General features: G+C 38.2%; 1 protein-coding gene across 2 annotated transcripts in view; it reads left to right on the forward strand.

Annotated features, from left to right (window-relative positions):
* The window catches only part of arid3a (AT-rich interactive domain 3A), a 31,037-nt gene extending 4,541 nt beyond the window's left edge, over positions 1-26,496 (forward strand). The window contains exons 2-10 of one of the 2 annotated variants that reach the window (XM_079483002.1): positions 5,875-5,976; positions 6,057-6,355; positions 6,465-6,729; positions 19,745-19,817; positions 20,354-20,537; positions 20,773-21,017; positions 21,106-21,372; positions 23,302-23,391; positions 23,477-26,496. In XM_079483002.1, the coding sequence (XP_079339128.1) occupies positions 6,060-6,355; positions 6,465-6,729; positions 19,745-19,817; positions 20,354-20,537; positions 20,773-21,017; positions 21,106-21,372; positions 23,302-23,391; positions 23,477-23,613 (1,557 nt within the window). In that variant the 5' untranslated portion in view covers positions 5,875-5,976; positions 6,057-6,059 and the 3' untranslated portion in view covers positions 23,614-26,496. Of the gene's footprint in view, positions 1-5,874; positions 6,356-6,464; positions 6,730-19,744; positions 19,818-20,353; positions 20,538-20,772; positions 21,018-21,105; positions 21,373-23,301; positions 23,392-23,476 lie in introns of both variants that reach the window. The other variant, XM_079483001.1, reaches the window with a different exon arrangement.
* Positions 26,497-26,709: the final 213 nt, after the last annotated feature.

Raw genomic sequence — 26,709 nt, forward strand, 5'->3', positions numbered from 1 at the left:
CATGCTGTTTATTTGAGATTACAGCCATTAAAAAGCGTGCATGATCGGAAGCCGTGGCCGGGAGCCACAGATCCATGGTTGGCTATTGGTTAACAAAGCATTCTGCTGTTACCCAAGCTATAATAACCTTGGCAGTTTGCCCTGATAGCTACGAGCAAACAAAATAAGCAAACCTGATTGCTGAATTACAACATCAGTCATGCGCAATCTTTTGTGGGACATGCATTAAGACAACTGTCATCGACTGCAAAGACTGGATTCTTCAAAGGGTGCAACACAATGTTACCGCATACCCACCACTCACCACATCCATGTCCTACAAAAAACTATCAACCAACTTGTTTGGCCAGTTTTTATATTCAGTTTTTTTAATCAGTTTAGCGCTTGTTGACAACAGGTTTTGGTTGTACTTCAGTTTCGGTGAACGGCGAGGGGCTTGATGTTTTGTAGAAAAGGCTGAAAATGGTCAGCATGTTTTTTTGACACTGTGAGTGCCATTGTGAACCGAGGTCATGAAGAGTTAAAGAACAATAACAGCAGTCACATGAAGATTCTGGAACATAAATGACAATTCAAAATGCAGCTGCAGACCGAGCGATTACATTTTATAGGCTTTTTGGTGGGGACAGACGTTTACCCCTCTATGGTGGAGCTTACTATAACAATAACTAAATCCAATAAGGCTAAAGAACATATAGGGTCTGAAACATGCGTCTCATAGAAAAACAGGATTGAAATCCTATTTTTAACCTAAAAAGACATTGTAGAATTAAAACAATTTGATGTTAGCAGATGGTCATATCACACTGTCAATCCTCCTTCCTCCACTGACTGAACCCTCATAGCCTTCAGAGAAAACAGTTGAAACTACATAAACACATCATGTTTAATTCTTACCTGTGTCTCTTACATACGAGCAATGTGATTTCGTTTTTGAAGAGGTTTGCTTGTGAATGTGTTTAAAATAACGTAATGTGAACTTGCAATTTATCTACTTGTGGTAGATTAGCCGCGTGTTGCGCGCTCCCAAAGTGCTACTGGTAGTGAAAACTGCCGTAAACACTAGTGATTATGCGCTGCAGATGCGAGAGAACGTCCAAACCTGTCCGTCCAGAAAAACGTCTCGAAAGTACCACCACGGGATGGAAAATCACGTTGTCTATGAATGGTCAGGCCGGTCCCTGATTTATGCTACCCCCTCGGATTTTGCTTCCGCCATACAAAACAGGACTGACCCCCTAAGTTTCCCCTCCCACAACATGAGGGTAGAAAAATACGATGGGTAGCATAAAGCGACTGAACACCGGACACATACCTTGCGCAGTTATTAGCGTGTTATGTACAGTAATGAAAACAGATCGCACCACAACAAAACGTGCACAAATTCTCCCAAATAGTTTTTGAGGGCACAAAGGTTATACTTAAGGAGCATATACGACTAAAATGGAAGATATTTCGAGCCCAGCACTCCATCGTGCCAATTACGTGAAGATATTGTTCTTGCAAGATCTCGACACACCCCTGCCTACTATAGTTATTTAAAAAATGCAGATAAAGAACAAAATGTACAGTAATGTGTAGTTTAGAGCCTGGTTGTCTGGCTCACAGCATGTGTTGTTTCTATAAGAGTGGCCCCAGGAGATAAACTATAGTATGCAAATTTCTTTGTGCATTTAGAAATAACTGGAAGCCAACTACATTTACAAAAAATCTGTTGTATACAAAAGAGCATGCTGCACTGGCATAATGCAATCCCAGTTCTAGTGTGATACAATTTGACCTTCTGTTTCCAACAAGACAAATTGAACCAATAGTTAAAATATAGTATTTCCAAACATAGTGTTTTGGGAAGATCAAATTAATTTTTGTCTTAAATGCAGCTTATTATTCTTTAATTCCAAAACAATGATGTAGTGTGGTTTTCCTTAATATATTTATTTGGTTGGACATTTATTATTGAAGATTTAAGACACCGACAGAAAGTTTCTGAGTAAAGTAAAAAGACGGGCCACGTAAAAGTAATTAATCCGAATTTTTGTTATCAGATTTAGGCTGTATCAGGCCATTTAACCTAGAAAGATGGTCGGTTACTGAATAAAGAAACGTTCTGCTGTTCAGGGGTTCAATAGCTCTAGTGTTACACTCTCTCTCCAGAATACCAAATACCCCCTCGATCCCCCGCAGCAGGATGAAAGCTTGTTTGTGGCATGTGTTTAAGACTTCCACCGCTTGTGTCTTTACAGTGTGAACTAGAACAAGCGCTTTGCTTGCATCCTATCGCTGCCTTTGATGCTGTAAATTGAAGGTACAGGCCTGTGACATCACATCCTGTTCTTAGAAGTGAAGACCTCAAGCTGTTTATTTCACTATTGTAAATCTCACATCAAATCTGTTGCTTTTATTAATAGGCTTCAGTTTTTATGGTGGCATTAGATCGAATCGAATCCCAATATTTCAGTCAACTTTTATAAGTGTAGAACTAAGCATCTGTTTTTTCATTGCGTCAGTTTAGCTCAATAACACTCGATGTCCTCAAGACGATGGTAGGTCAGCTCCATTTGCTAAATTACGTGTGCACTTTTTTTGTCTTGCTTCTGTGAGGAAGGAAACATCATGTATGTGGAGGCCCACGTTTACACCTTTATACACGCCATAGTCATGGGAACCGCACTGATATGATGATGAGGTTCGTCTTCCCCGAAAGCTTTCCTTGAGTTCTCTGAAACTCAGGTTGAGATTAACATCAGGATCTCCTGCTGTCAACATATGTAACGTTATTCCTCCAGTCCAACTACAACTTTCACAATTTGATTCACTGGAAATCTCTGATAGACCGGTACGTCTGTAAGATGTCTTTTAAAGATCTGTTGTGAAAAGCATATGATAACTGTTTTAGAAAAGGCAATTTTACATGCATTTTAAACCATAGACATCAAATGATGTATGTGTCGTAGGGATGTGCAAGATATATTGTGTACGATAAGAACGTAAATCTTGTTTAAACGATGTGCAAAATCTATTATCCTATTAAAATAAGATAAAATAATGGTCAGTTGTGGCCTGGGGGTTAGAGCGTTGTGATCAGAAGGTTGCAGGTTCTAATCTCAGTGCCAGCAGGTCATGACTGAAGTGCCCTTGAGCAAGTCACCTTACCCCTGATTGCTCTGCAGTAATGTGCCACTGTAAAAAAAAAAAACTACTTGTAAGTCGCTTTGGATAAAAGCCTCTGCCAAATGAATAAATGTAAATGTAAGATATTTTGAAAAATGGATCAACAGCCTTTTACCCATAAAATGGAAGTCAGAGGGGTTCAGTGTTGTTTGGTAAACATGGTCTTCATAATATCTGAGTTCTTCACAAGTAATAGTCAGAAAGGTTGACATGAGAATGAGTGAAGGATGACAGGATTCTCTATTAATAATATCAACAATGACTGTCCTGGTAACATGTAAGATGTAGCTGATACAGCATAAGACAATAGGAAGCAAAATATCGCCTTCTTGTCGTTCTATATATATATTTTTTTGTCAATTTCGCCCCTAGTGTGGTGTGCAACCTAATGGTCATATGACATAACTTAAACATGTGAAAAATGTGAATACAGAATTTAAGGTTAAAAAAATATTATTTTCCACACACCGTGCATGTTTGTATCTCCTCTTTGCTCCGCCTCTCTAAAACGCGCAAATTTCTGTGTGCTGTGATTGGCCAGTTAACCGGTGCGTAGTGATTGGTCGAATACTGCTAACCTGATGTTCCAAATATGGTAATTGTTCTGACAGGTACGGTCCACCTTACTGGCGTATGCATTTGGGCAGTCTCAGTCGAATCATACCACGAACTGACGTATATTTGTGGGGGTGTGGTTACACAAGGTGTTTCAGGGAGGTCTGGGTGAGCATTCACTTTAGGATAGAAAGCACCTTCTGTTCCGACACTTTAATTTTTGCAATTTTACGTGTCTAATACATGCATGGGCATCTTATCAAAGACACAGAAAACACTTATTCGCGCCATTTGAACGCTTTAACATCACCTTCACATGAAAGGCAGCCGTTCATATGATTGCAGCTCCTCTTCACAGCAAATTTTGTGATATTTTGTTTGTTATACTGTATCATCTATGTAAAATAACCTGCTCTGTTTCAATTTAAGTCTATTTAAAGTTTAATTTACAGGTTTGTGGCCGATTTTTATTTATTTTATTTACCATTGTAATGTGGAATTTACTGATCTTTTTTAGAAATATCTATAGGATGTGTATTAAATCTATAATCATTGACTCGAATAGAGACGAGAGCTTGTGAATCTGATCAGAATTAACCCAGCCCCAATTTGCACCTTGGAAACGGAGGTTAATAACCTGAACTTTAATCAATCAAGACGCTACAAAAAACTATAGTTAGAAAAGACGTCTTTGTTACATTATTTAAAAGGGACATCTTAACTGTCGTAACCAGTTTGATTCGTGTTATTAATAGACACCAGAGAGTCTTTGACATGCTGGTGATATGATATTACCAAACAAGGTGTTGGTTTCGTTTGATCAAATCCAAAATGGCAGGTCGCACATCTGATGTTTTATTAACTCATGACCTCTCAAAGCTAGACGGAAAAATGTCACCAGACCAGAACATCTCTGTTTCAGTAGCTGGTAACGTATGTTTAGTACAGGATGAAGCCTGTATTAATCTGCGAAGACATGTGCAATGGGAATTTTTTCTCGCTCTGTCACATATCAAAAGAACAATCATTCTTCATTCTCTTCTACACCTCGATCGTGATGCATCAGGTTTAAGCCGGCTGTGAGTGAATAATAGATATTGCTAACCATTTTTTGGCTGGTTTGATGGAACGTGCGGTGTAAATGTGTGTATGTTTAGGACCCCTGTGATGAATCTGGATGTTGGACGGTGTGAGACTCATTATCAGTGTGGAATTAGACCCTTAGTTCCCTTTATCTCCTCCGTGTTTGCTCAGACTTCACAATCGTCGTATTGCTCTCCATCTAGGAGGGTTAACCCATAAATTGCAGTCTCCATGTCTGCACACATCATGCTGAGCGACAAAACATTTTATTTGCTGCTTTACTGCCACAGGCCTTAATGATGTAGATAGATATGATGTGATGGGGAGGGAGAGTCGAGCAATATGGGGTTAAAGAAGAGAGTGGTGAACATTTTTATTTTCTGTGGTGGTTTTGCAAGAAACTTTAGTGGTAGAAAATAAAATTAAAATGAAAGGAGGCCGATCACAAGACTCTGCTTTATTAGTCATAGTCGGATTATGATTGTGGATTATTTGCTGTAGAGCCATTTTCAATCTAGTTTGCTTTTTATTTCGGATCAACAAGAAGATCCTTCTTTTTTCTTTGCAGCTCCGGTTGGGCAGTAGTTTGGGCCATATCTCATTGCTATTTTATTGGCTTTGAGTTCTACTTTTAGTTGTCTCAAAAGCTATTTTTTAAACATTAAGATGGCAATTTCTGTTGAACATTATCACCGTTTTATCACATTGTAATCAATCTTAAGAAGCGTTATTGGTCTAAAGTCTGTAACAGTTATTATTATGACACTTATACTCCTTGGCGATATATTTAAAACATCATTACAAATGCATGATGAATAAAGGCAATAAACATGAATGTTAATATATTTTAATTAATTATTGTTTAGCTATTATGTTTCACATAGAGTGGTATTAGACTAGTTTCACAATTTCTCCCTGACTCATCTCTGATGTCTTAATAAAACAACACACTATCTTCTCTAATACTTCAGTGCACTTAGTTGGAATTTCATTGCTGACAGATTCTCATTAAATTTATCCTGTTATCAAGTCCTGTGATCTCAAATATTTTTCTTTCTCTTTCAGGTAGACCCTGCGTGGGGGTCGTCCTCCCCCTCTGGTGTCTGGTGTTGTCAGTAGAGTGAAAGACCAACCCTTGCTGCGATAAGCCCCGCCTCTCTGAATCAAGTTTGTCAAGTTTGTCAATCCTGTCTTAAACAGTGGGGGGAAGTGAAGGGAACCGAATCCTAGCGAATCCTGTTTCCCAGGCAATGAAGCTGCAGGCGGTGATGGAGAACCTGCACAGACAGCAGAGAGCCAAGCTGCTGATGGAACAGGCAGGGCAGTCACACAACCCTGCCCCTTCGGGGGAGGAGCTGAAAATAAACCCCACCTCTGAAGCAGAGCAAGCTCAGATTGCAGCCTTAGCGGCCATGCGCGCGGTAGCGGCGGGACTTCAAAGGGCCGAAAGCCCCATGTCTGATCGCAGCAGCGGAGGAGAGGATGATGATGATGACGAAGAGGAGCAATACAATAATATGATGGGCTCTGAGGAGGAGGAGCAAATGTACGTGGGTGGTCACATGCAAATTAGTTAACACATTTTTTACAAAACATATTCATAACTGCCTCTGTCATCATTGTCCTCTCAGTAACATTCCATCGTCTGTTTGCAGAAAACAAAAATGGGACGAAGATGATTTTGAGGGTGAGATGGAGGAAGACTACGACGACGATCTGGGTGACGAAGGGCTGCCACATGGTCGTGAGGTCGTCACCCCCGGCCGAGGCATCCTCCTGTTACCCCAACGCCATCTACACCCCCAAATGCTGAAGGCCAGGCCCGGCTCCGAAAGCGAAGCACGTGCGTTGGTTCACTCCGCTCATTCGTCCCATGGGCAGGACCACGCAGACTGGACCTATGAGGAGCAGTTCAGACAGGTAGGCATTCTGGGTAATTGTAGCCTCCCATAGGTGGTCCTGTCGACTGTCGTCATGATGTTAGATTATTAAAAGATAGTTCCTGTATGCAGCACCTATAGAGAGCTGTAGCTTTTTGAAAAATAAACATTCCCATGTTATAATTGAAGTAAATGTTTATTTACAGTATTTAATAGTCAGTCTAATAGTCAGTCCAAGCTCTGCACACTGATCTCTCCGATACTTTAAGGTTATGAAAGCAGAACCGTAGAAATGATTGATGTATAACATAGAGACATGAGGTTCAGATTTACTCAAAGCTCTGTAACATCATGTTACTAACAGATGCAACATGATAAAGTGTCAAGCATTTATTTTAAGATGCAATCTCGACAGCCATTTAATTGATGGAGGTCACAGAGTTGCTGTACTGTGCTTTCTAGTAGGATGTTCTGCTCGACTGAAGAACTAAAACAAGTTTTAAGAAAGCCAGATTAACTTGTGTCTGGGGCTGTCAAATGGTTATTCACAACTAATGGTATGCAAAATAAACAGGGTTTGTTATAAACGAAAATGCAAAGAAATGTCAGAGGTTAAACGGCATTCTGGTGTTGATTTACGAGTCGATTCTCCCATTATAAAACCGTAGCCGTTGCTCTAACCATTTGTTAAATCTGTAACGAATATGAATGGTCACATTCCTAACGTACATGATCTTTCAAATAGCTATAGACTAGCCCACTAAAGTGCAGGCTGTGGCTTGTTGTGATGTTACATACTTGTGACTTAAATGAAGTGGGTAAAAGGCATCATAACTAGTTATTTCTGTATAATGCCAGAAGGGAAATGTTTGATAACAATGGAGAATTCTGTACGGCATGTATTGTGATTTGTCACAGTTGTACAGTAAAGGAATGTTCCCTTATATGAGTCTTAGATGAGATTTATCATCAAAACGAGCCAATGAGGATCCTGGCTTTGAAGCAGCTGTCATGACGCTGACTCATATGGTCATCTACATACTCCGCTAACTGTTTTTGTGTGGTTCATTTTACTGCAGGGCAAAAACTAAAGCAAAAAAACATTTCCCAGGAAACCTGAAACTATTAACGCTATTTCATAGTGGTGCGTCTGGTGCATTAAGATCTTGAACCTTGCTTCTAGCCTCTTTAGTTCTTGGCTAAACATTTTGTAGGTGTATTTCTACCAAAACATTTAATATATTAGCAGCATAACTGAAAGTTTTTGCTCAGAATTTAGTTTTTCGTTTATATCTAATTACTTATGTTGGTTCAACACAATTTAGATGGATGATGTCATGTTAATTTAGTTAAGTGTGTTTAAAGCTACAGTCTGTAACATTTGCTTCTATTGCCATGTCTGTTTGAAACTCCGTACTGAAATACTACTAAGTTTACAGAGGTTTAAGGAAACATATGTTTCCTCTTTTCCATGTTACATACTTGTTAATTATTTAGCAAAAAACAAATTGCACCTTTAACACATTTTCGAACAAAATGTTCCTTCGTTTGTCCTAGTTGATTCATTGAACATTGTTTTAAAATAAGCTGCTTGATTCATTTTTCATAATAATAGTCTTGTCTTATTTTAGTCAGAATGAAATCCTTCCAAAAGTAAGCTGATCATAGCCCAAGCCTTTACAACATACCATCCATGTAAAACACCATTATGAGTTATCAAAGAGCCTTTGCGAATCCAAGTAAATGTGAAGAAACATTGTGGTGTATTAACTTGTTGATTTATGTAAATTAGTCAATAACTGTTTTTTTTGTGAAGTAAATTTCAAACAGATCGATCGCTCTGTGTAACACAAAACAAAAAAACATTACAAGAGTCCACTTGTCGCTCTATCATGTAAATGAGAAAATGTAAAATTGAGTTTAAGTATTTACAGTGAATAATTTGTTCCCTAAGGGAGATTTACCTTTAATAATGTACATTATTAAAAAGTAAGTTAAGGAAAATCCTGTCTTTGGATATCTGTGATGTTCATCATAAACAAAATTGCTGATATGACTTTGCCCACTGGCTTTATGGATTGTCTTTAGAAGTTAATAAATGTAATACGTTTGTTAGTTGTGATGGCAAACTTATTAAAGATCACTACTAACATGATATTGAAGCCTTATTCTTTGACAGCTTAATCTTTAAACCTGTTTCGTCACTTTCACTGAGCTTTAAAGCTCCACTCCCCAAGAATGCTCTGTACGTTCTTTACAATATCTTCATTTTATTCAACATCTGGTGAATATGTTCTGATATAAAAAAGTAATTTATGGAGCAAGCAGCGAAAAACAAAGGCTTTCTGTTTCAATGTCTTGCTATGTTGCTGCTTGAAATCTTGTTCGATCTGGACAATTTGTACTTGAGAACAATGATCAGGGTCACGTTCATGTGACCGGCGCACACTGAACGCGTGATGTGTCGTGGGAAGTGTTTGCAGGTGTTTTCAACTGTTGATTAACAGAAGTGTGAAAGGGGTTTGCATGTTCAGTTTGAAGCTGTATCTTCATATCAAGCTGTCGCCAGAGTGTTGAGGGCGGTTACATAATCCAGACGTGCAGTCGAGATAATATTGCGCAATCCCACCGAAGCATTGGAATGGTTGTACAATGTATACTTTACCCCCCCTCCCCACTCTTGACAATAAGAACGCCAAAACTACACCCTTTGGTTTTTTATTTATCGTACAAATGCTTGATTTACTTGTTGCAACATCACACTTGTTTGTTCAGAAACTTTAGTATCGTGGAGAGAGCGAGCACAACGGTGGAAAGGGTTAAGCCCCGCTGGTTTATTTCGGGCAGGTGGGTGGGGGCGCCGAGGAATGTGCCTGAAGGAAAGTGATAATCTGCACCCTGGCAGAAAAATAATGCCAAAGTCTTTATAGAGCGTCACGGCTCCAAAGTCTGATCTACTTTCACGAATGAAACTCGTATCTCCATTGAAAAGTCACATTAAACACAAAGCAACAAATTAATGATTAAACCTGACAGTGTTCTTGCTGTTTTCCATGTGGTTCGGGAAAATGAATGTTTATCTTCTGTTTAATGGAGATATTAATTAATCGTGCATTAAGGCACGCTGCCAAATGCCTCTAACAGCTATCTGTGGCCGCCATGAAGTTAAACCGAATAAAGAAACAGATTTATTTCCTAGTATCAAAGATGACATGCCGTAATCATTTGCACAGTAAGGAAATGGATTAAGGAAAGGATTATTTCCGTTGTCCGTTGGCTGCCAAGTATTTGGATTGAATTCACCGGCTTGATTTGATTTGCCATTTTCTTTATGAAGGACTCAATGCAGTCTTTTGAAAATGAGGTTAGTCAAATGATTCTTGAGAGTCGGCTGGGTTCTGTGCCTATGCAAATATCCCGTCTTTATACCTGGGGTCTGCGTTTACTGAGGGGTAAACGCAGATAGCCACATTGTTGTTTCAGTGTTTCGTTCGGTCACGATACAGACAATTTCGAGTGGATATTAAATTACTTCTTCAATACATTCAGTGTCTAAAAGTAGGGCCGACAGCCGAATAATCGCTCCCAGAAAGTATGTATTTACATAATATATGTGTACTGTGCATATACATTTTGTATTTGAAGAGTTTGGTTCCAAAATGAGATAGTTATTTTTCAGAAATCATGTTTTTTTTTAAATTATGTTAACATGTGTTTGTGTAGGTTAGCTGTATTTTTTTAGTTATTATGGTTTAAATCAAAACAAACCAACTGCAGTTTGATTTATAGTAATAGAAATGCACAATAAAAGGCAGAGTTCTCATTTTGCAACAATACTTTTCATTTATAAACACAGAAATGGTCAATAAAATGACATTTAAACGTTTTTCTTATGTATGTACATACATGTAAGTTTTTGTGTTTATAAATACAAAATTAATATGCACAGTAAACAGATATATTATGTTAACGCTAACCTTTATTCTGGATGCGATTTAATCGCGGTTTTCTTTTAACTAGGGCTGTCAAGTGATTAAAGCGAAAGATACAAAGCTAAATGTAAATGTACAAATGAACAGTGCTTGACTATTTGCTACTATGGTGAAAATACTTACACATGCAAATTAATGTGTACAAATGTATATGTCTGGCACAATTTTTATAGCATACATTTTATATAATGCATTCAAGGCAGAGATCGCCCCAAAACAAGACATCTGTAATTTGAAAAGAAGATATGTTGAGAAAATGCCGAGTGGTTTTGTGTTCATACAATGGAAGGATGAACTGTATTGATGCTGCTGACGTTTGACAGTACTTTAAATTCACTCAGTACAACATCCCTCCGTAGGCGTTTTGAAATCCCTGTATAGTGTTATATATGTGTGTTTATGTACCCAGTGGTTTGATGTAACTTCCTTTTCCTGTTAACTGACTTTAGATTGTAATCAGACCTTTTGTGTATTGTTTTGTCGCTCTTTCATTAAACAGCCATTTGTTATGGTATTTCCTAAACCGTTTAGTTTTTGCAATGCTCTGTACACAATAAAATAAAATGGAGGGACGGTTTGATCGATTCAAGTCACGTTGAACGCATCTGGATAATGCAGATAAATGCACACAGCATATATACTGAACGTCCTGTATAAACCTGCCAAGCCGCTTGCTGGCAACTGTTAACAGTCTACAGTTGGGGCTCTGTTTATACAAACATGTGTCTCCAACACGTCTTCTGCGTGCGTCCACTTGTGCAGGATTTTCAAGGGATGGTATCTGGTTTCATCACGGTGTTGCTCAATGTTTCACGTGTGCAGTATTTTGTGCTTTATCAACAGTCAGTAACACGGTTTCTTTCAAACGTGCTTGAATTAAAATCCAACCACATATTCTCTGTTTAGTACATCTGGATTAGAGGAAGTTGATCGGTGCCTGCTGATCAGACACAGTAAGACGAAATAGCTTGATACATTTCTTTGTTCTTTTGAACACAAAAGAAGATATTTTGAAGAATGTAGGAAAGCAAACCGTTCTCATTTTTATATGGTAGTCAATGGTGGCCAAGATCTGTTACAAGCATTCTTCCAAATATCTATCTCCCTGTTCATCAGAACAAAGACATTTATACAGAGGTGGACCATCTCGAGGGAGAGTAAAAAATGCAAAGTAGACCTGTTACACGACTGCATCACAAAATAAATATTTTGAGAAATGTCTCTGTGGTTTCTGGTCCATTGATGCAATGAATAAGCAGTCATTTACAGTTGTTCGGGACATATCGGTCCTCACCGAAGTGTTTGCATAACTCCGAATATGTTTTGAGGCAATGGATAACAAAGCATTTTGGACCCCATCTACATCTGTAGCGCTTGAAAACACGCAAAATGTTGATTTGTTAACTGTTCATTCTTTTATCATCATAGCAAATGTTTAATTTCTAATATTACTTATCCGATTGATTTTGTTGCACTTAAGCTAGTTTTTTAAGGGACTAGTGCTAACCTTTTCATACATCTCTTTACCAACTAGACGTCTCGCTTTCAGTTCTTCAGTTTTTTATATAACTCACCATATGCACCACTAGTTAACCCTCAATGTATGCTCATGTCGTGATTATATGAAGGGAAAAAGCTATTTCTGCTTTCGCAGCTCTGTAAAACGTTACACGCTCCTTCCGCGGACGCAAAGTTCCTGAAGCAAAAGAGAAGCAGAAGTGTCCTTTGATGTCTCGGCTGTAAACGGGAGCAGCAGGGCAAATGGAGCCCAGATGGACAGTAAAGAAAAGAGCTCTTAAAAAATTCATCACACCCTTTAAAGTCAGTTGCCATTTAGTGGTTTTAACATTAAACATTGATTTGCACACAGCAGATAGGGGGAGGGGGTGTAGGAAATGGGAAGGGGGAGTGACCATTAAAGGTACAGCGCTGAAATGATGATTGGTCAGTAATTTATCTTCTTATACATTTATAAGTAGCTGGGATTTTTTCAGCCGGCTGTTTTCAGCTGTACATTGTGAAGTAAAGCATTCGGAATTTAGTTTTCTGTACCTAAAACAGATCATTTTAAAAGCTTTACATTTACAGTCAATAATTGCATTTTACAATAAAAGAAATATTCTCGAACAGCATTTATAATTTTAATTTTCAATTCTATACGTCGTTTTTGTGTAGTTTTGTTGTCGTAGGTGCAGTTTTTTTGCTTCTCCAGGTTCCATCTTTGTTTAACAAATAGTTTTCCGACCCCATGATGTAAAACACATTAGTAGCCTCATTTGCTTAATTCACAGATTTGTTTTCACAATGACCGGTTATCATGCTGATGTTTCATTCACTACTCAGAAATGAAGTCATGAAAAGATTTGGTCAATTTGCAAGTGTTTCGGACCCCTGGCATTACACGACACGTCAAGGACAATGACATCTGGCCCTGACAAAACAAATGGAAAACAGCCAGAAAAAAATGCAAAGTTCCTTTCTCGATTACGTTTGATGCAGATATTAATTCGTTACGCGGCCAGAACTATCTGCGCCTGCCATAAAGTGTGCTTCAGATGGATTCAGTGGTATCATTTATGACACGTTCTTATCATTTGCGCAATAAGAAGGGGTTTATGCCGCTTTCTGTAGCCGCCCAAGTTTGTGGTTTTACTCCGTTGGGTGTGATTTGATTCTGTTTTGTAGGGTTAAATGCATCCTTTTGCAAATGAGTTGTAGGCAAATGCTGGATTTAGAGAGAGCCTGATGCGACTGATTTTTGTCTCCATGCAAAACTCCCTTGTGAGGCTTCCAGGTGCTTCGGGGTTTTTAAGATGTCTGCTACGAAATGAGATCTGCAGGAGGGCAGTTTAAGTTTTGCGGATGTGACATCTTCAGATATATACTCCGTCCAGACATCAGAAAAATGGAGGAGTTTTTTTATTTAAAATTAATTTCACAGACGTGTCAAGCGCCCACATTTCTGAGAGACATTTTTGAGAAATTCAGTGATTTCAAATACAAGCAATTGAGTGAACATGAGTTCACTTTTGTTTACGCAAAGTTTTCCGGACTTCTGATGTATAACGTATCAGTGGCTCATTCGCTTGCTTCACAGATTTGCTTTCATGATAGCCTATTTTCTGTCAGCTGTTTCGTTTACTTCCGTCTCAAAAAGCAGAGTCATCAAATGACGTAGACAGTGGTTAATACCGCAACAGTCAGCGCAAACACGTTCCATCATATTTATGTAGACGTGATATCATGTATCTTTTTTTCGCTTTAGACAGACTGATCTCCCATAGGCGGTTGTGTCTGAACAAGGAGATGCCAGCACGATTTAGATTGCAATTGCTGTTATGTGGAGTAGGTTGTTGCTGGATGTTGTCCAGGAGGCTGATGTCCAGCGGTGTGCTGTAGACATCGAGCCAGACATCTCGAGACGCACAGGAATGTAAACAAGGATAACTAAAGTGCTTGGGCTAGGCCGTACACGTCCACAGAGAAGAGCGTTCTCATTTCTCAGTTCTCGATGCTTTACATTGCTTTCAAACTTACAGGGCCCCATAGTGAGATAACGGGGGGAGGGTCGTGAGCGGGGGTCGGAGGTCAGACTTTCGTCCTTTTATCTAATTGATGAAGGTGGACAGGCCTAGAGCAACAGGAAGCTCGAGGGGTTTAGGGTGCGACATATGACTGAAGCCGTTACAATAGCAAACGTAATGTGATACAGAGCAGACAGCCGCTCCCTTCTGCTCCTCTCTCTGTCAGAGGAAGTGTCTCACATTTAAAGTTAATTGTGTTACATAAATAGCTCGATGTCTGGGCAGAGTATGTTGGTTTTCACCATAAGGAAGAAAAATGTGTAGTTCGGGTATATAATAGTAGAATAAAACTGTGGTTTAAAAGCTGTGGTATTGTGTGTGTGTGTAATTGTGATTAATCGCATCCGGCTTGAAAGTTTGTGTTTTCATAATATTTGTCTGTGCACTTTGCATATTTATTTTTGTATTTATTAACATACATATACACCATACAAATACATGTATTTATTTAGGAAATATTTGCATGTATATGTTAAGGAAAAATATAAAAACGAATAAATGTTTACATATTCGCATGCATGTAAATTATGTGTTTATAAATACAGAATTCTTATGCACTGTGCACAGACATATATCATGTTCACAAACCTTTATTCTGGATGCGACCATTAATGGTTGAATAGCTCTATAGTTTCATGACGGAACCTTGTATTTGCTGCAATATATAACAATATAAACTACATAATGATATAAATCTGCTCTGTACCTTGTAACACACACTTAAAGACCATAATAAAGGTGGATAAATGGACCACATGATAAACCAAAGTACATTGCAAGATCACTTTCCATTTATTGTTGCTAATACTTGTATAGGGCTTGCGCACAGTGTCATTGACACAAACACAAATCACCATGAGGGTAGAAAGAATGTGTCGCAAAAAACAAAATGGGACATAAAACACACTAATATACGTAACCGGTTTACAAACACCCTTATATACATAACCGGTTAACAAACATAAGAAGAAACATAGTTATTTAAGTGAAATGTCATTTAAGTGAAGTCACACAGGGATTTATAGGGAAGTCCATGATGGGGAAGAACATCTAGGGCCATCAAATCACAAGTGATATAATAACCTGTCCTGTATCTAAATATCAAAAATGGAAAAGTATTACATCTTCATCGACTTGTATTTTAAATTAACAATATTTTACTGTAAAAGCACATCATACCTTTCAAAAGCTGTAAATTTGAACAATATTTTATCATGAAATCAAATATAATATTGAACAGAACATTCAATTCGAGTTTAACTATTTAACGTAAAAATACAACCGTTAAAAACCTTTAAACGGTGTTAGTTTATTTTAAGATTTCTATGAATCATGAGTCTCAGCTGGAGCTTTATGATCAAATGTTTCATGTTGGGGTAAACAAACTAGCTAATTTGCTTCCCTACAAAGTCATCAAAAGAAAACAAATGCCTAATGGCCTTGAATGTCTGACCTTCTGTGAGATATCTAGCATTGCGTGCTGTCGTACTTTCATGTAAATAAAAAATCACATAAATTAAATGTATGATTTAACTCGATTTTTACATTTCCTGAACAGATGTTGAGTTTTGCATTGGCAAACACCACTATCATGATGCTGGGGGTTGTGGCTGCATGCCCGAGCAGTGAAGTGTGGTTGTTAAGGTCTTCTGAGTGTTTTAAGTGTGTTGCTATACGGTTTGGGGGTGTTCTGGTTGGTTGCTTTTATTGTCCAGATCTCAGTTCAGGTTTTGTATATGGGTCCAAGACGTTAGGATGTCCCCATCAAAAGAAATGTACACAATTAATGTATGTCCATAAAGTAGACATTTAACTTACATTTAACTTGCATCTAAGTTTTTGGAGGATAGAATGTCCAAATTTTGTTGAAATAATGTTTATGTACAAATTCACACAAAATGCTTATTCTGACTTATTCTACATATTAAACTACATAAAAGAATAAGGGAGCATATTCAATTTTATTTTACTGATAAAATTAGTTAAACAAATCTTGGGCAAAACATAGGATAGTGGCAAATTAAAAAAGTAGAATTGCAACTAATAAGCATTTGGGATGAAAGTTAAAAGTCTCTTAATATGTCATGGATTGATTTTTGTTGTAAATATGCCTGACAAGATTGTTACACTGAATGACATTTTAGTGGCGTCTTCTGTAAATCAGGGAAAAAGTTATTATGCTAAACAAAAATGCAATTAAATTAAACCAAAAACTTTTCTATTTAAAGCAGTATTACACCGATTGTTTTTATGCTTAAACCCCTTTTCATCTTTGACCCATATCCGTGTCTGTAGATATGGATTTGGCCCCATTTAACCTATTTTTGATCCCTTATAGTGAGTTCTTATTATGTCCAATGTTACATTTCTGTTCCTTCTGTGTTCCTGTTGCTCAACTGGTAGAGCGTTGCGTTTGCGGCACAAAGGTCATAGGTTTGATCTCCAGAGAACACATACTGATAAAACATCTAGCTTTGGATAAAAGTGTCTGCTACATTTATAAATGTGAATGAATGAATTTACATAGCAGCAAACATGAACGAAATCTCCTTCTATTAACACATTCGAAATTCTCAGTTTGAGTTGTATTTAATAAAGAATTTGAATAACCGTGTCAGCGTTCAGGTTTCGGGTTTGGGTTTCTTATATACATTCTACATTCCCTGCAGGTGTTTATGATAGGGTGTGGTTTGGTTAGGAGGGTGTGCCCCCCCCCCAGTGTCTCTCAGTATTACAGAAACCAGAGGTCCCTTCTGCTCTCAACGCAAATTCAAATTAGTAAGTAGATTCAACAGGCGTCTCTATAAGGTGCTCTTCCTAACGTGTTTTCGTGGTTATCACCTTTCAATCGACCTCACTCGTTTCCGGCCCCCTATTGTCGTTTGCCTCTTGAGATGATTGGCAGGTGTGATGCGCTGCTGTTCCTATAGCTCACGTGTCATCGGAACACTGTCTCGATATCCGTAACAATGGGTATCCTGTTCAACATTTATATAATCCCATATAGATGGCCCAGAAAAGAATTGCTTTCACTTTGTTTCATTTAACGTGAATTTCTGTGACATTGGTGCATGCTATATTACACATATTGTGTTTGTAGTTATTTGTAAATCCCATATTCTTGGAAAAAGCGTTTGGACTGGTGTGTGCGGGCTCCTTCACTTTCAGGCATGAAATAGTTTTGTGCCGTGTTTATTAAACCTCGAGTTGTTACCAAGCAGAGAGAGAAACAAACCTAACCTAAACATCGCGTTTCTTTAAATTTGGTCGAAATTGCTCAGTAAACGTACCATTAAAACATCAAATCTGTGTTTGACGCTACATTAGAATTACAAGTTAAACATTAACATCCAGCCGAATCGTTGGGACTGTGTAATGTCTGATGGCTCCCCCTCCACCCACTTTAAACAGATAAACAGATGTGTTTCCACGGCAATAAAGGGAGGGGGCTCGGGGCGTATCAACAGAATTTGGGGCAAACAGAATTCGGGTCTACAGCTGTCCATTGCTGCGAGCTGGGACTCCTGGGAGTCGACTGGTTCCTCTTTAGCTTCCGATCTCACTGTCTGATGATTACGCTTGCTGGTGTCTACCTGTCAACAGACATCAGGGGAACCTGTTATATTTGTTTATTTTTGACAATAAACTTGATTGCCCTTTGACAGTAATGCTAGGGTTGGGAAATCAAGAACCGGTTCTTATTCAGAACCAGTTCTTTCAGAGAAAAACTAAATCAATACTGGGATTAAATTATAATGTTAGTCCTGAATATGTAGTTGTCCACTAATGTAGCTGGAACACAATACAGGAATGTTGAATTACTCAATTAATTTCTAAGTATGGGGTGATGAAAAGCTTCTGGTTAGTGTCCATGTTTACACTAGTGTTAATTTAACATTGTCTAATACATTCTGTACTGCTATTCGTTTCACTGCTGAATCTACAGTAACATGCCGAAAAAGAGAGTATTATAATTATATAGTAAGATTGTAGTGACTACGTTTTATCGGTGGATTGAGTACCATTAGTATAACCATACTTTTACTGCTAGTGTAACGCTTCCAGGATTGTTCCTGTAAAGCTATTATAAATGTGCGGTTACCATGGTCTCACTACGAATAAAACAAATAAACTATGGTTACTATATACTCTAACTACGATTAATTTTCATAAGGTTTAGTTGTGAGCTTGCTGATTGAATCGAACGTGGTAATAAAAAGACAGAACACTGTAAAACAATAAGACGATGAATTGAAACACGTCTTTCTGTTTAGTATATAAGAATATATTTACTAGGGCTGTCAAATGATTAATCGCGATTAAACGTCTTAAATCCAGAATAAAAGTGTGTTTTTACATAATATATGTCCGCATATTAATTGTGTATTTATATAAACACACGTGCATATATTAAAATGTTTTTTTGGGAAATATAAATGAATACATGTAAATATTTCCTAAATATGTATTCATGTACGTGTATATTTGTGTTTATAATACAAAATGAGTATGCACAGTACACAGATATATATTATGTAAACACAAACTTTTTCTCTGGATTAAATGGGTGCAATACCACCACTTACTACGTTGAAGTGTTACCTAGATACTGCCTCTGAATTCTTTACCATACGTGTCATATTAATGCAATATCAATTATCATGGTTATAAATATTACAAGTATTGTCAAAACTGGCATATTGTGACACCTGTCAATTCAATGCGAGTTATCTGAATGTAAACCAGAATAGTTTAATCTTCATCATTACATCAAGACACTGTTACAAAGACTTGGAGGCTCTAATCGACTCTGTTGGGCAGCTGATTTGAAATGCGTACAGTGGAATAATGGGTAAAACACAAGATGGGAGGCCCTGATAGACGTTGTGGAAAATGCAGGGAGAAGAGGGCAGTTATTTAAGAGATTTATAGCTTTGCACGTCTCAAAAACGCACACATCCTGCAATTAACCCTCTGCCGGCCTCCAGCGCTGCCACTGGACTCACTGGAACCCTCCCCCTACCTGCTGCACTCACAGGCGACTGCAAGAGCTCTCTGTGCTGCTAATGAGACCTCGGCAACAGAGGAAGAAAGTGAGACGCTACCGTGAGAAAGAATGAGACTGTTATCGCTCGTTGTTGCTCGGATACCGTCACTGGTGTTCCGGTGCATGATTAAATAGCTTGACCTTTCCGACTTAAGATGTGGCACGTGTGGTCAATAAGATCCTTGAGGCGTTCGTCAGTTGTATAGTGAGCTGGTTTGGTTACATCCATATATTTCAGACAAAAACTCCTCTTTAATACTTTGATGCACATGCTGTTTTCTTTTGTTTATTTACAGATGCTACAAAGATTGTAATACAAAGCAGGTTGCAAATCAGCTAAATGAAACGTACAATCTTTCAGTACGATTGAATCACTTACATTAGTGCTCTATTAACATATTTTCTCTGTTTGTGTTTTTTTTCCACTTGCAGCTCTATGAACTGGATAATGGCCCAAAGAGGAAAGAGTTCTTAGACGATCTGTTTAGCTTTATGCAAAAAAGAGGTATGCATACACAATTTGTCATTCTAAAATATCTCTCCATGATGTAATTTAGTGCGCTGTATGATCCAGACCCATCCAGACTCCGCCCCTGACACTTACATCAACACTTGGCTCATCTTTCAGAGTGTGTTTTTATATAATGGTGTTGCATTTTCCGTAGTATGTGTCATGTTAAAGCTGGGCTCTTGTTCTTGTGTGTACACGTGTGTGTGTTTAACATGGGAGTGTAAACATATGTATGTTTCATGATTCGGCCTTGGAGCTGTTGTCCTCCAAACGTGCTTGGACCTGCTTTGTATGCCTTGTAGAAAACGTTGTCTGACATCTGTTACAGGCCTCACTTGTACTGTACATAAATGTATGGCCTTTATTATAAACATGCCTGTGTACACCAGCTTCCGTTTGTTTGCTAAAAACAACCAAAACCTGATAAAATGTGGCCCAATAGAATCACTGCTTTTGTTGACCAAATAAATGCTTTTGTTGAGTGAACCCTTCGTGCGGGGTGGCTAACCTAGTTACTTGTTTTCCTGCAGGGACGCCGGTGAACCGGATTCCCATCATGGCCAAGCAGGTGCTGGACCTCTACATGCTGTACCAGCTGGTGACAGAAAAGGGGGGGCTGGTGGAGGTCATAAATAAGAAGCTGTGGAGGGAGATCACGAAGGGTCTGAACCTACCCACCTCCATCACCAGTGCTGCCTTTACTCTCAGAACACAGTACGTCCACAAACACCTGTGCACATGTGTAGAGCCGGACCCAGATATGAGCATCTGGCGTTCATATGCCTTAATTGAAAAACTATGTAGTGAAAGGAGTAGTGGAGGCTGGAAAATAGTAAGAGTACCACAAGGGTTGATGCTTGGGCCTTTACTGTTGTGAGCTTAAGCGAGGTAATTTAGGTGCAAGACTGAAAAAAGGAAATAATTTGTTGTTCTTTTGCCCCTTCTGTAGATACATGAAGTATCTTTACCCGTATGAATGTGACAAGAGGGGTCTCAGCAACCCCAACGAGCTGCAGGCAGCTATCGACAGCAACCGACGCGAAGGACGCAGGCAAGGCTTCGGCGGCTCCCTCTTTACCTACTCGCCCAATGGAACGCCCACAATGCTCTCCTCACCCAAGCTCACAATGCCACAGGGCATCAGCCTGCCCAGCAACGGTGCCTTGCTCTCATCCCTACAGAAAGTGAAAAAGGGTGAGACCTTTGAAGAAGAAACGTTGCTCTTATGATCTACACTCTGCTTTATTTTAAAATTTTCATCTCTCTCTCTTTTTGTCTGTAGAGGATGATGGGATTCACCAACGTATACCTGTGTCTCTGGCTTCTCACTCTGTAGCAGCGGCCCAGGCTGCGGCTGCGCAGGCGGCCACCATCGCACAGATGGCTGCGCTGGAACAACTACGCGAAAAGCTGGAATCCGGCGAACCCCCAGAAAAGAAGATCGCCCTCCCGCTGGAAGAACACCAGCGGCTTCTGCAGAGAGCCTTGCAGCATAACCTGCTGGCCATGACGGCACAGATCCCAATGAACATCCGCATAAACAATCAAGGTACAGATATATGGGCTGATGTGTTTTGCCATGTTGAGACATGAAATATGAAACATGTTTAATTCTTTCTATACTCAATATATGACTTCAATCGCGAAATAAAAGCATCAATCCATAACTTTTTTGGCAAAATATAAAGAACCGGATATTTAGCAAAACCACAATAACCTTGATTTTTGGCAGTAAGCTTGAAATTATTTATAAGTTAAGCTGTCGGGTTTGATATTGCTTGACGTCATTTGTGACTCCAACAAACTTAAATACGTCAAATAACCTGCAATTGTATTTTTAATTGCCAGATTTTTACACTTTAAAACTTGATGCCACTCATTCAGCACTTGAAATATTATTTCACCACTTCTGCATTAAAAACTAGTTTGAATTGATTTATGTGCTGAAAAAATAGATATATTCGTATAATGATTACTGGCAAAGTCACAAAGTTCCCTCATAATTGACGTTCTTGTTGTGGTTTAGTCCTTTCACATAAACGCCGAAAAGCACCTGTTTTATGTTTCAGGGAAAACATGAATCTGGAATATACAACTTGCGTTCCTCAGGTCATGAAATTGGCTCATTGTGTATTCTAGTGCAGTGCGGTCAACCCCTTCTCACATTATCATTCACTGGTAGCGTCTCTTGGTAGGAACAAGCGTGAAATGTAACCACAGGCCAACCGTATTACTAGCATGTGGATTTACAGATCAGTGTTTCTCGGGTGATACTCACTACATCTTAAGTGAGTCACCGCCATTCTTGCTTTCCCACAACATCAATTCTAGTACGGTTCTTACTCAGCACTGTTCTAGTGAATGGGAGAAAAGAACATTTAGCATTTGCACTGATTGGATCTTCAGCGTGTGAATTGCATTGATGAATTAACTTAAGAGTTGTGGTGTGAAAGATTTGTCATTAGAAAACTGAAGGTGTTGACCCAGTTTAAACCTCTAGAGATGATGAGACATGTAGAGATGTTGTCCTGTGTGGGGAATCCCTACGTCCACGCTGCGTGACTTCCTTTATTGGTCGGTGGTGTTAGATTGTGAGGTTTTGCCTTGCTCGGAAGCTTAACCAAATGCTGAATAAATTCCCATGCCACTGCATGTGTACTTTTTTGGTTGTTTTATAACCTGTGAAAGTTGGTTGAGAACTTTTGGTGATCCGGCGCCACCTGGTGTAAGCAATAATTTGTATTTGACAACACAAATATCGAAATATTCTTAATGCAAGATATGTTTACTTGAAACAAAATTAAACGTTTTCTGAAAAAAATATTTGAAGTTGAGTTTATGCCAGAATATCTGGAGTAAATTGATACATGTTTGAATAGAATTGTTTTATTTATTAGTACTTAATTTGAGTTTTTCTTTCTCACTCCATTGGCAGTTTTTTTAACATAAGCGCACTACATTTTTAAATGTTCTTTGACAAAGTAGGATCATATTTTTAAAAGTTTAATTTTATAGGTCACTTTGCTTGTCAGGTACATGTATCTGAATTTAAAATGTTTTAGATATTTGCTTTTCAAAACAACATACTAAGATTTTTTATTATTCAAAAATGTATTATTCAAGAGCTTGGCAAAACTATAATGAAATGAGTCTTTTATTTTTTGTAGCTGATTTGAATATTATTTTCTTACTTTTAATATTTAATGTATTCAATTTTTATTAATAACAGCTATTATACAGCATAAAACAAATAAAAATATAATTGAGTCGTCTCAAAAAACGCACACAGCTGGCAAAGGCAAACACTTTTTAGCATGGTTATTCTCAGGCTTATGACCAATAAAGTAAAAAAAGTGTATTCAAGATATAGCTTTCTCTGTTTATAATACACTCATATATAAATATAAATCATTTGAAAAGTGTGAAGGACTTCTAGTAGTTTTCATGAAGGTTAACTGGTTGTGTTTTCATCTGACAGAGAGCAAGCCAGACTCCGCCCTAAACCTGACCACAAATGGTTTAAACAGCATCAGTATGTCAGTGGAGCTCAATGGAGTCGTCTACACCGGTGAGGAGTCATTATTTATGTATATTCAATCTGTACCTGCAGTGCTTAGCTTCGTGACCAATCTCTTTCCGTTTCCTCATTTCAGGCGTTCTTTTCGCCCAAGCCGCGGTGCCGGCCTCTTTGGGTGCAACCAACAAATCCTCCGCGGTCAACAGCAGACCTTATTCTCAGTCTGTTCCTCACACGCCTACCTCATCATCCTCAAACAACCAATCGCCTTAACACTTCAGACTCTCCCTCTCAGCGCGAAACCAAAGCCAAAAAAAACTCAGTTACTACAGAAGATATGCCAAAAATATATAGAAACAATGCAGGAATACATAAACCGTTCTCAACTTGAAGTACACTAGCTCAGGTCTTTTATTTACACTCTCCTTTGTTCAGCAGCCAAAAGAAATCGAAAAAGAAAGACAGAGTTTATTATAAAGATGATGATATATAATGTATATGCAAACCTGTGAATAATTTATTTCTCTTTCTGTGAGCACACTGTCTGGCATAAACGGAACGGCCGTAGGATTCAGCTTCAAAGGGTTTAATAGTCTCTGAATTACGAGAGCTTTTCATCTTTAGGAAAAACCGTAACAATAGTATTATTGTTATAACGTGTGATGCAAACTGCTTAAGGGTCTGAATTATTAATATATTATTGTACCTGTTTTTTGTTGTTGTTATTCTTTGTATATCTGCAGTGCCTTGTGAAGGTTTTTCTTCAGCACAGTTTATAGACGTGCTGACGGCGACCGATGGTCATCTAACTTATGGTCAGCTTTACACAACTACTGGCAAACTGTGGCGTCAGAATGAAAACCGCCGTAGATTGCGTGCTTTTTTTGGCCCATGGTTGGTCTAAAGTAGAAGTGAAAAGAGATCAGGGTGTTTTACTTGTATTAGGGTAGATTTTGTGTCGCTCGGTGGTTTTGGCTGACAATAATCACAGTTTGACTCCACTTGAAGATTTTCTTGCACAGGTCATCTTGCCTCCGATTTCTACACTAACTGCTTCAGCGCGTCTTTCCGCTTAACATGTTTTAGTCCTGAATTTTATTGCGGGGTCCAATGATGCAGTGCTTCATTTTGAATCGCCAGAGCTTTTGTAGCTTATCGCAATGTTTGTACAGCAAGAGTGTGGGAATGATAGATTTGATATTGGTGTTTCTCTGAACAGTGTATCGCAGAGTAAAACCTCTCCTGTTAGAGTTCAGGAGGATGTGGCTTTCTCTATAATATTGCATCACATCCTGCAGGGTTGTTTTCGATAGACTAGGGTGTTTTATCTGTCAAAATGTAGTCGTAAAGAAACCATGTCAAGCTTCTCTAGCATTACACTGTATGCAAGATAAAAAATGCCTGTTCGGTGGGGTGACTGATATGAAGTTGAATATGAATCTGGCAATTTTAAGTTGGGCCTTACTTTGATGCAAAACATATTTCTGCGGTTTTAGTGTTTCTGAACTTGAAGTTTAACTCCTTGAATCCCTTCTCATCCGCACTGGAAACAGTCCAGGAGTCGTTTGTTACTGTTTCTACAGTATTTTTGTAGTGCAAATTGAAATGCAGATTTATACATCAGCACACCTCAACATTATGCCTCAAAGTTAGTACAGCCAGAATCTCTCTACCTCAAAAACACATATATCTGCTAAAAATCGATCACTATTTGTGTCACGTGAATCAAATCTACTGAGCTGTCATGTAGAACGGGATTTCTTAGGTAACACTTGAATTGTGAATTTTAACTCCTCCATGTATTAGCCGTGATTTATGCGTTTGTAAAACATTGTGATCCTTTCTCTTAAATGCACGTTCTTAAATCATTTCTTCCGTTTTATCTCTCTTTAGAATACTCTCAATGATTGATGATCGTAATGTTAATGGACTTTAAGCAGTGTGTTTTGATCAAAGATGCCGTTGTCTTTTTATTTTAAGAAAATACTGTTACCACGCCGAGTAAGACGGGAAAGGTGTCCACGAGAGGGTTCAGTTTTTGCTTTGAGGAATGCCTTAATGTATGCAATTTTTCCCCAAAATAATAGTAATGTAGCATGCTACTTTAGTCAGGTTTATTGCAAGGACAACCAAAATTGCTGTACAATAAAACGTTTAGCTTTTATTGCATAGCATATGCTTTGATAATGTTTTTTCACTCTGTTGAACTTAACGTCACACTAAAAGTTAAGTAATTCACTTTCAGTACATTGACAGCAATGAAACTTCGGTTTTACGTTGTTTACTTAGGTTTATTTGTCGTCTTCTCAGGAAAAACACTTCTACCTCTGGTTAAAGAGATATATTCATCTTTATATAATGGAAATACAAAATATTTGCCTTGGCACACTGACTCTGGTTTTTTATTTTACTTTAAATTGCAGATGCAATAAGTATAATATAGTCTTTTTAACTTTCTTTTTTTATCTGAATAGCCCTTCTTTATGTGAGTGCTTTTGAGTTTTTTACTTGCTTAGTTTCAAACAAAATAGGAAATTGCTCCTACGCAAGAATGCCATGTCGCATTCTGTGCATTTGTTTTCCTTTAAATTGTGTAATGTCAACCTCTTGACCGTTTCCTCTAGGGGTGAAGGACAAAGACAATCCTAACCTATTTATCCTAATCTCTCTTTGTGTGAATAATTAACTTTATTTTGAGAAGAAATATATCGATATATATAATTAGGGGGAGGGGTGTCCAAAGAATCTCCACATAAGTGCTGATATGGCCCGGAATATCACGGATCGACTATAGATTTTAGACGAACTGTACCTTCCACTCTGAATCAATTGTTGTAACCTCAACACACCCAAAACAAATGTAATTCACGGACATTTTCTCTTTTTAACAAACAACGTTCTTTTGAATAATTCTGTGAGTTTTATATGTTGTGATGTACTGGTGATTCCGGAGCTTCAGTTTGGGTGTGTCTGTTTTCGGATGTTTAGAATTGCTCTGTTTTGGAAAAAGGTTCATGTTGATGAGTTTTGTTGTCTCTTGAAGTTTACATTTGATAATTGTCGAGCATCAGGTGTTTCAATGTTTGATTTTCAAAATTTGAGATCTCCAGCTGTATACAAAAACATTGATAAACAATAAATTCTGATGTGATGATGAACTTCGTTGTTAAATTCATTTGAATGTTCTTGTGCGTGTCATATACATGAACGCAGTGTATTGCAATACATGATTCAGTGGTGTCAGACAGAGATTGTTCAGATACGGAAGAGAACAAACTTAAGAAAAGATCAAATCGTCCATGAAATGCAAAGGAAAATATTCAAACGTATGCTAATATTGGGAGTCCTTATATATTATGAAAAACTTGT

The sequence above is a fragment of the Barbatula barbatula genome (genome assembly GCF_947034865.1).
Source record: "Barbatula barbatula genome assembly, chromosome: 20".
Taxonomy (NCBI): domain Eukaryota; kingdom Metazoa; phylum Chordata; class Actinopteri; order Cypriniformes; family Nemacheilidae; genus Barbatula; species Barbatula barbatula.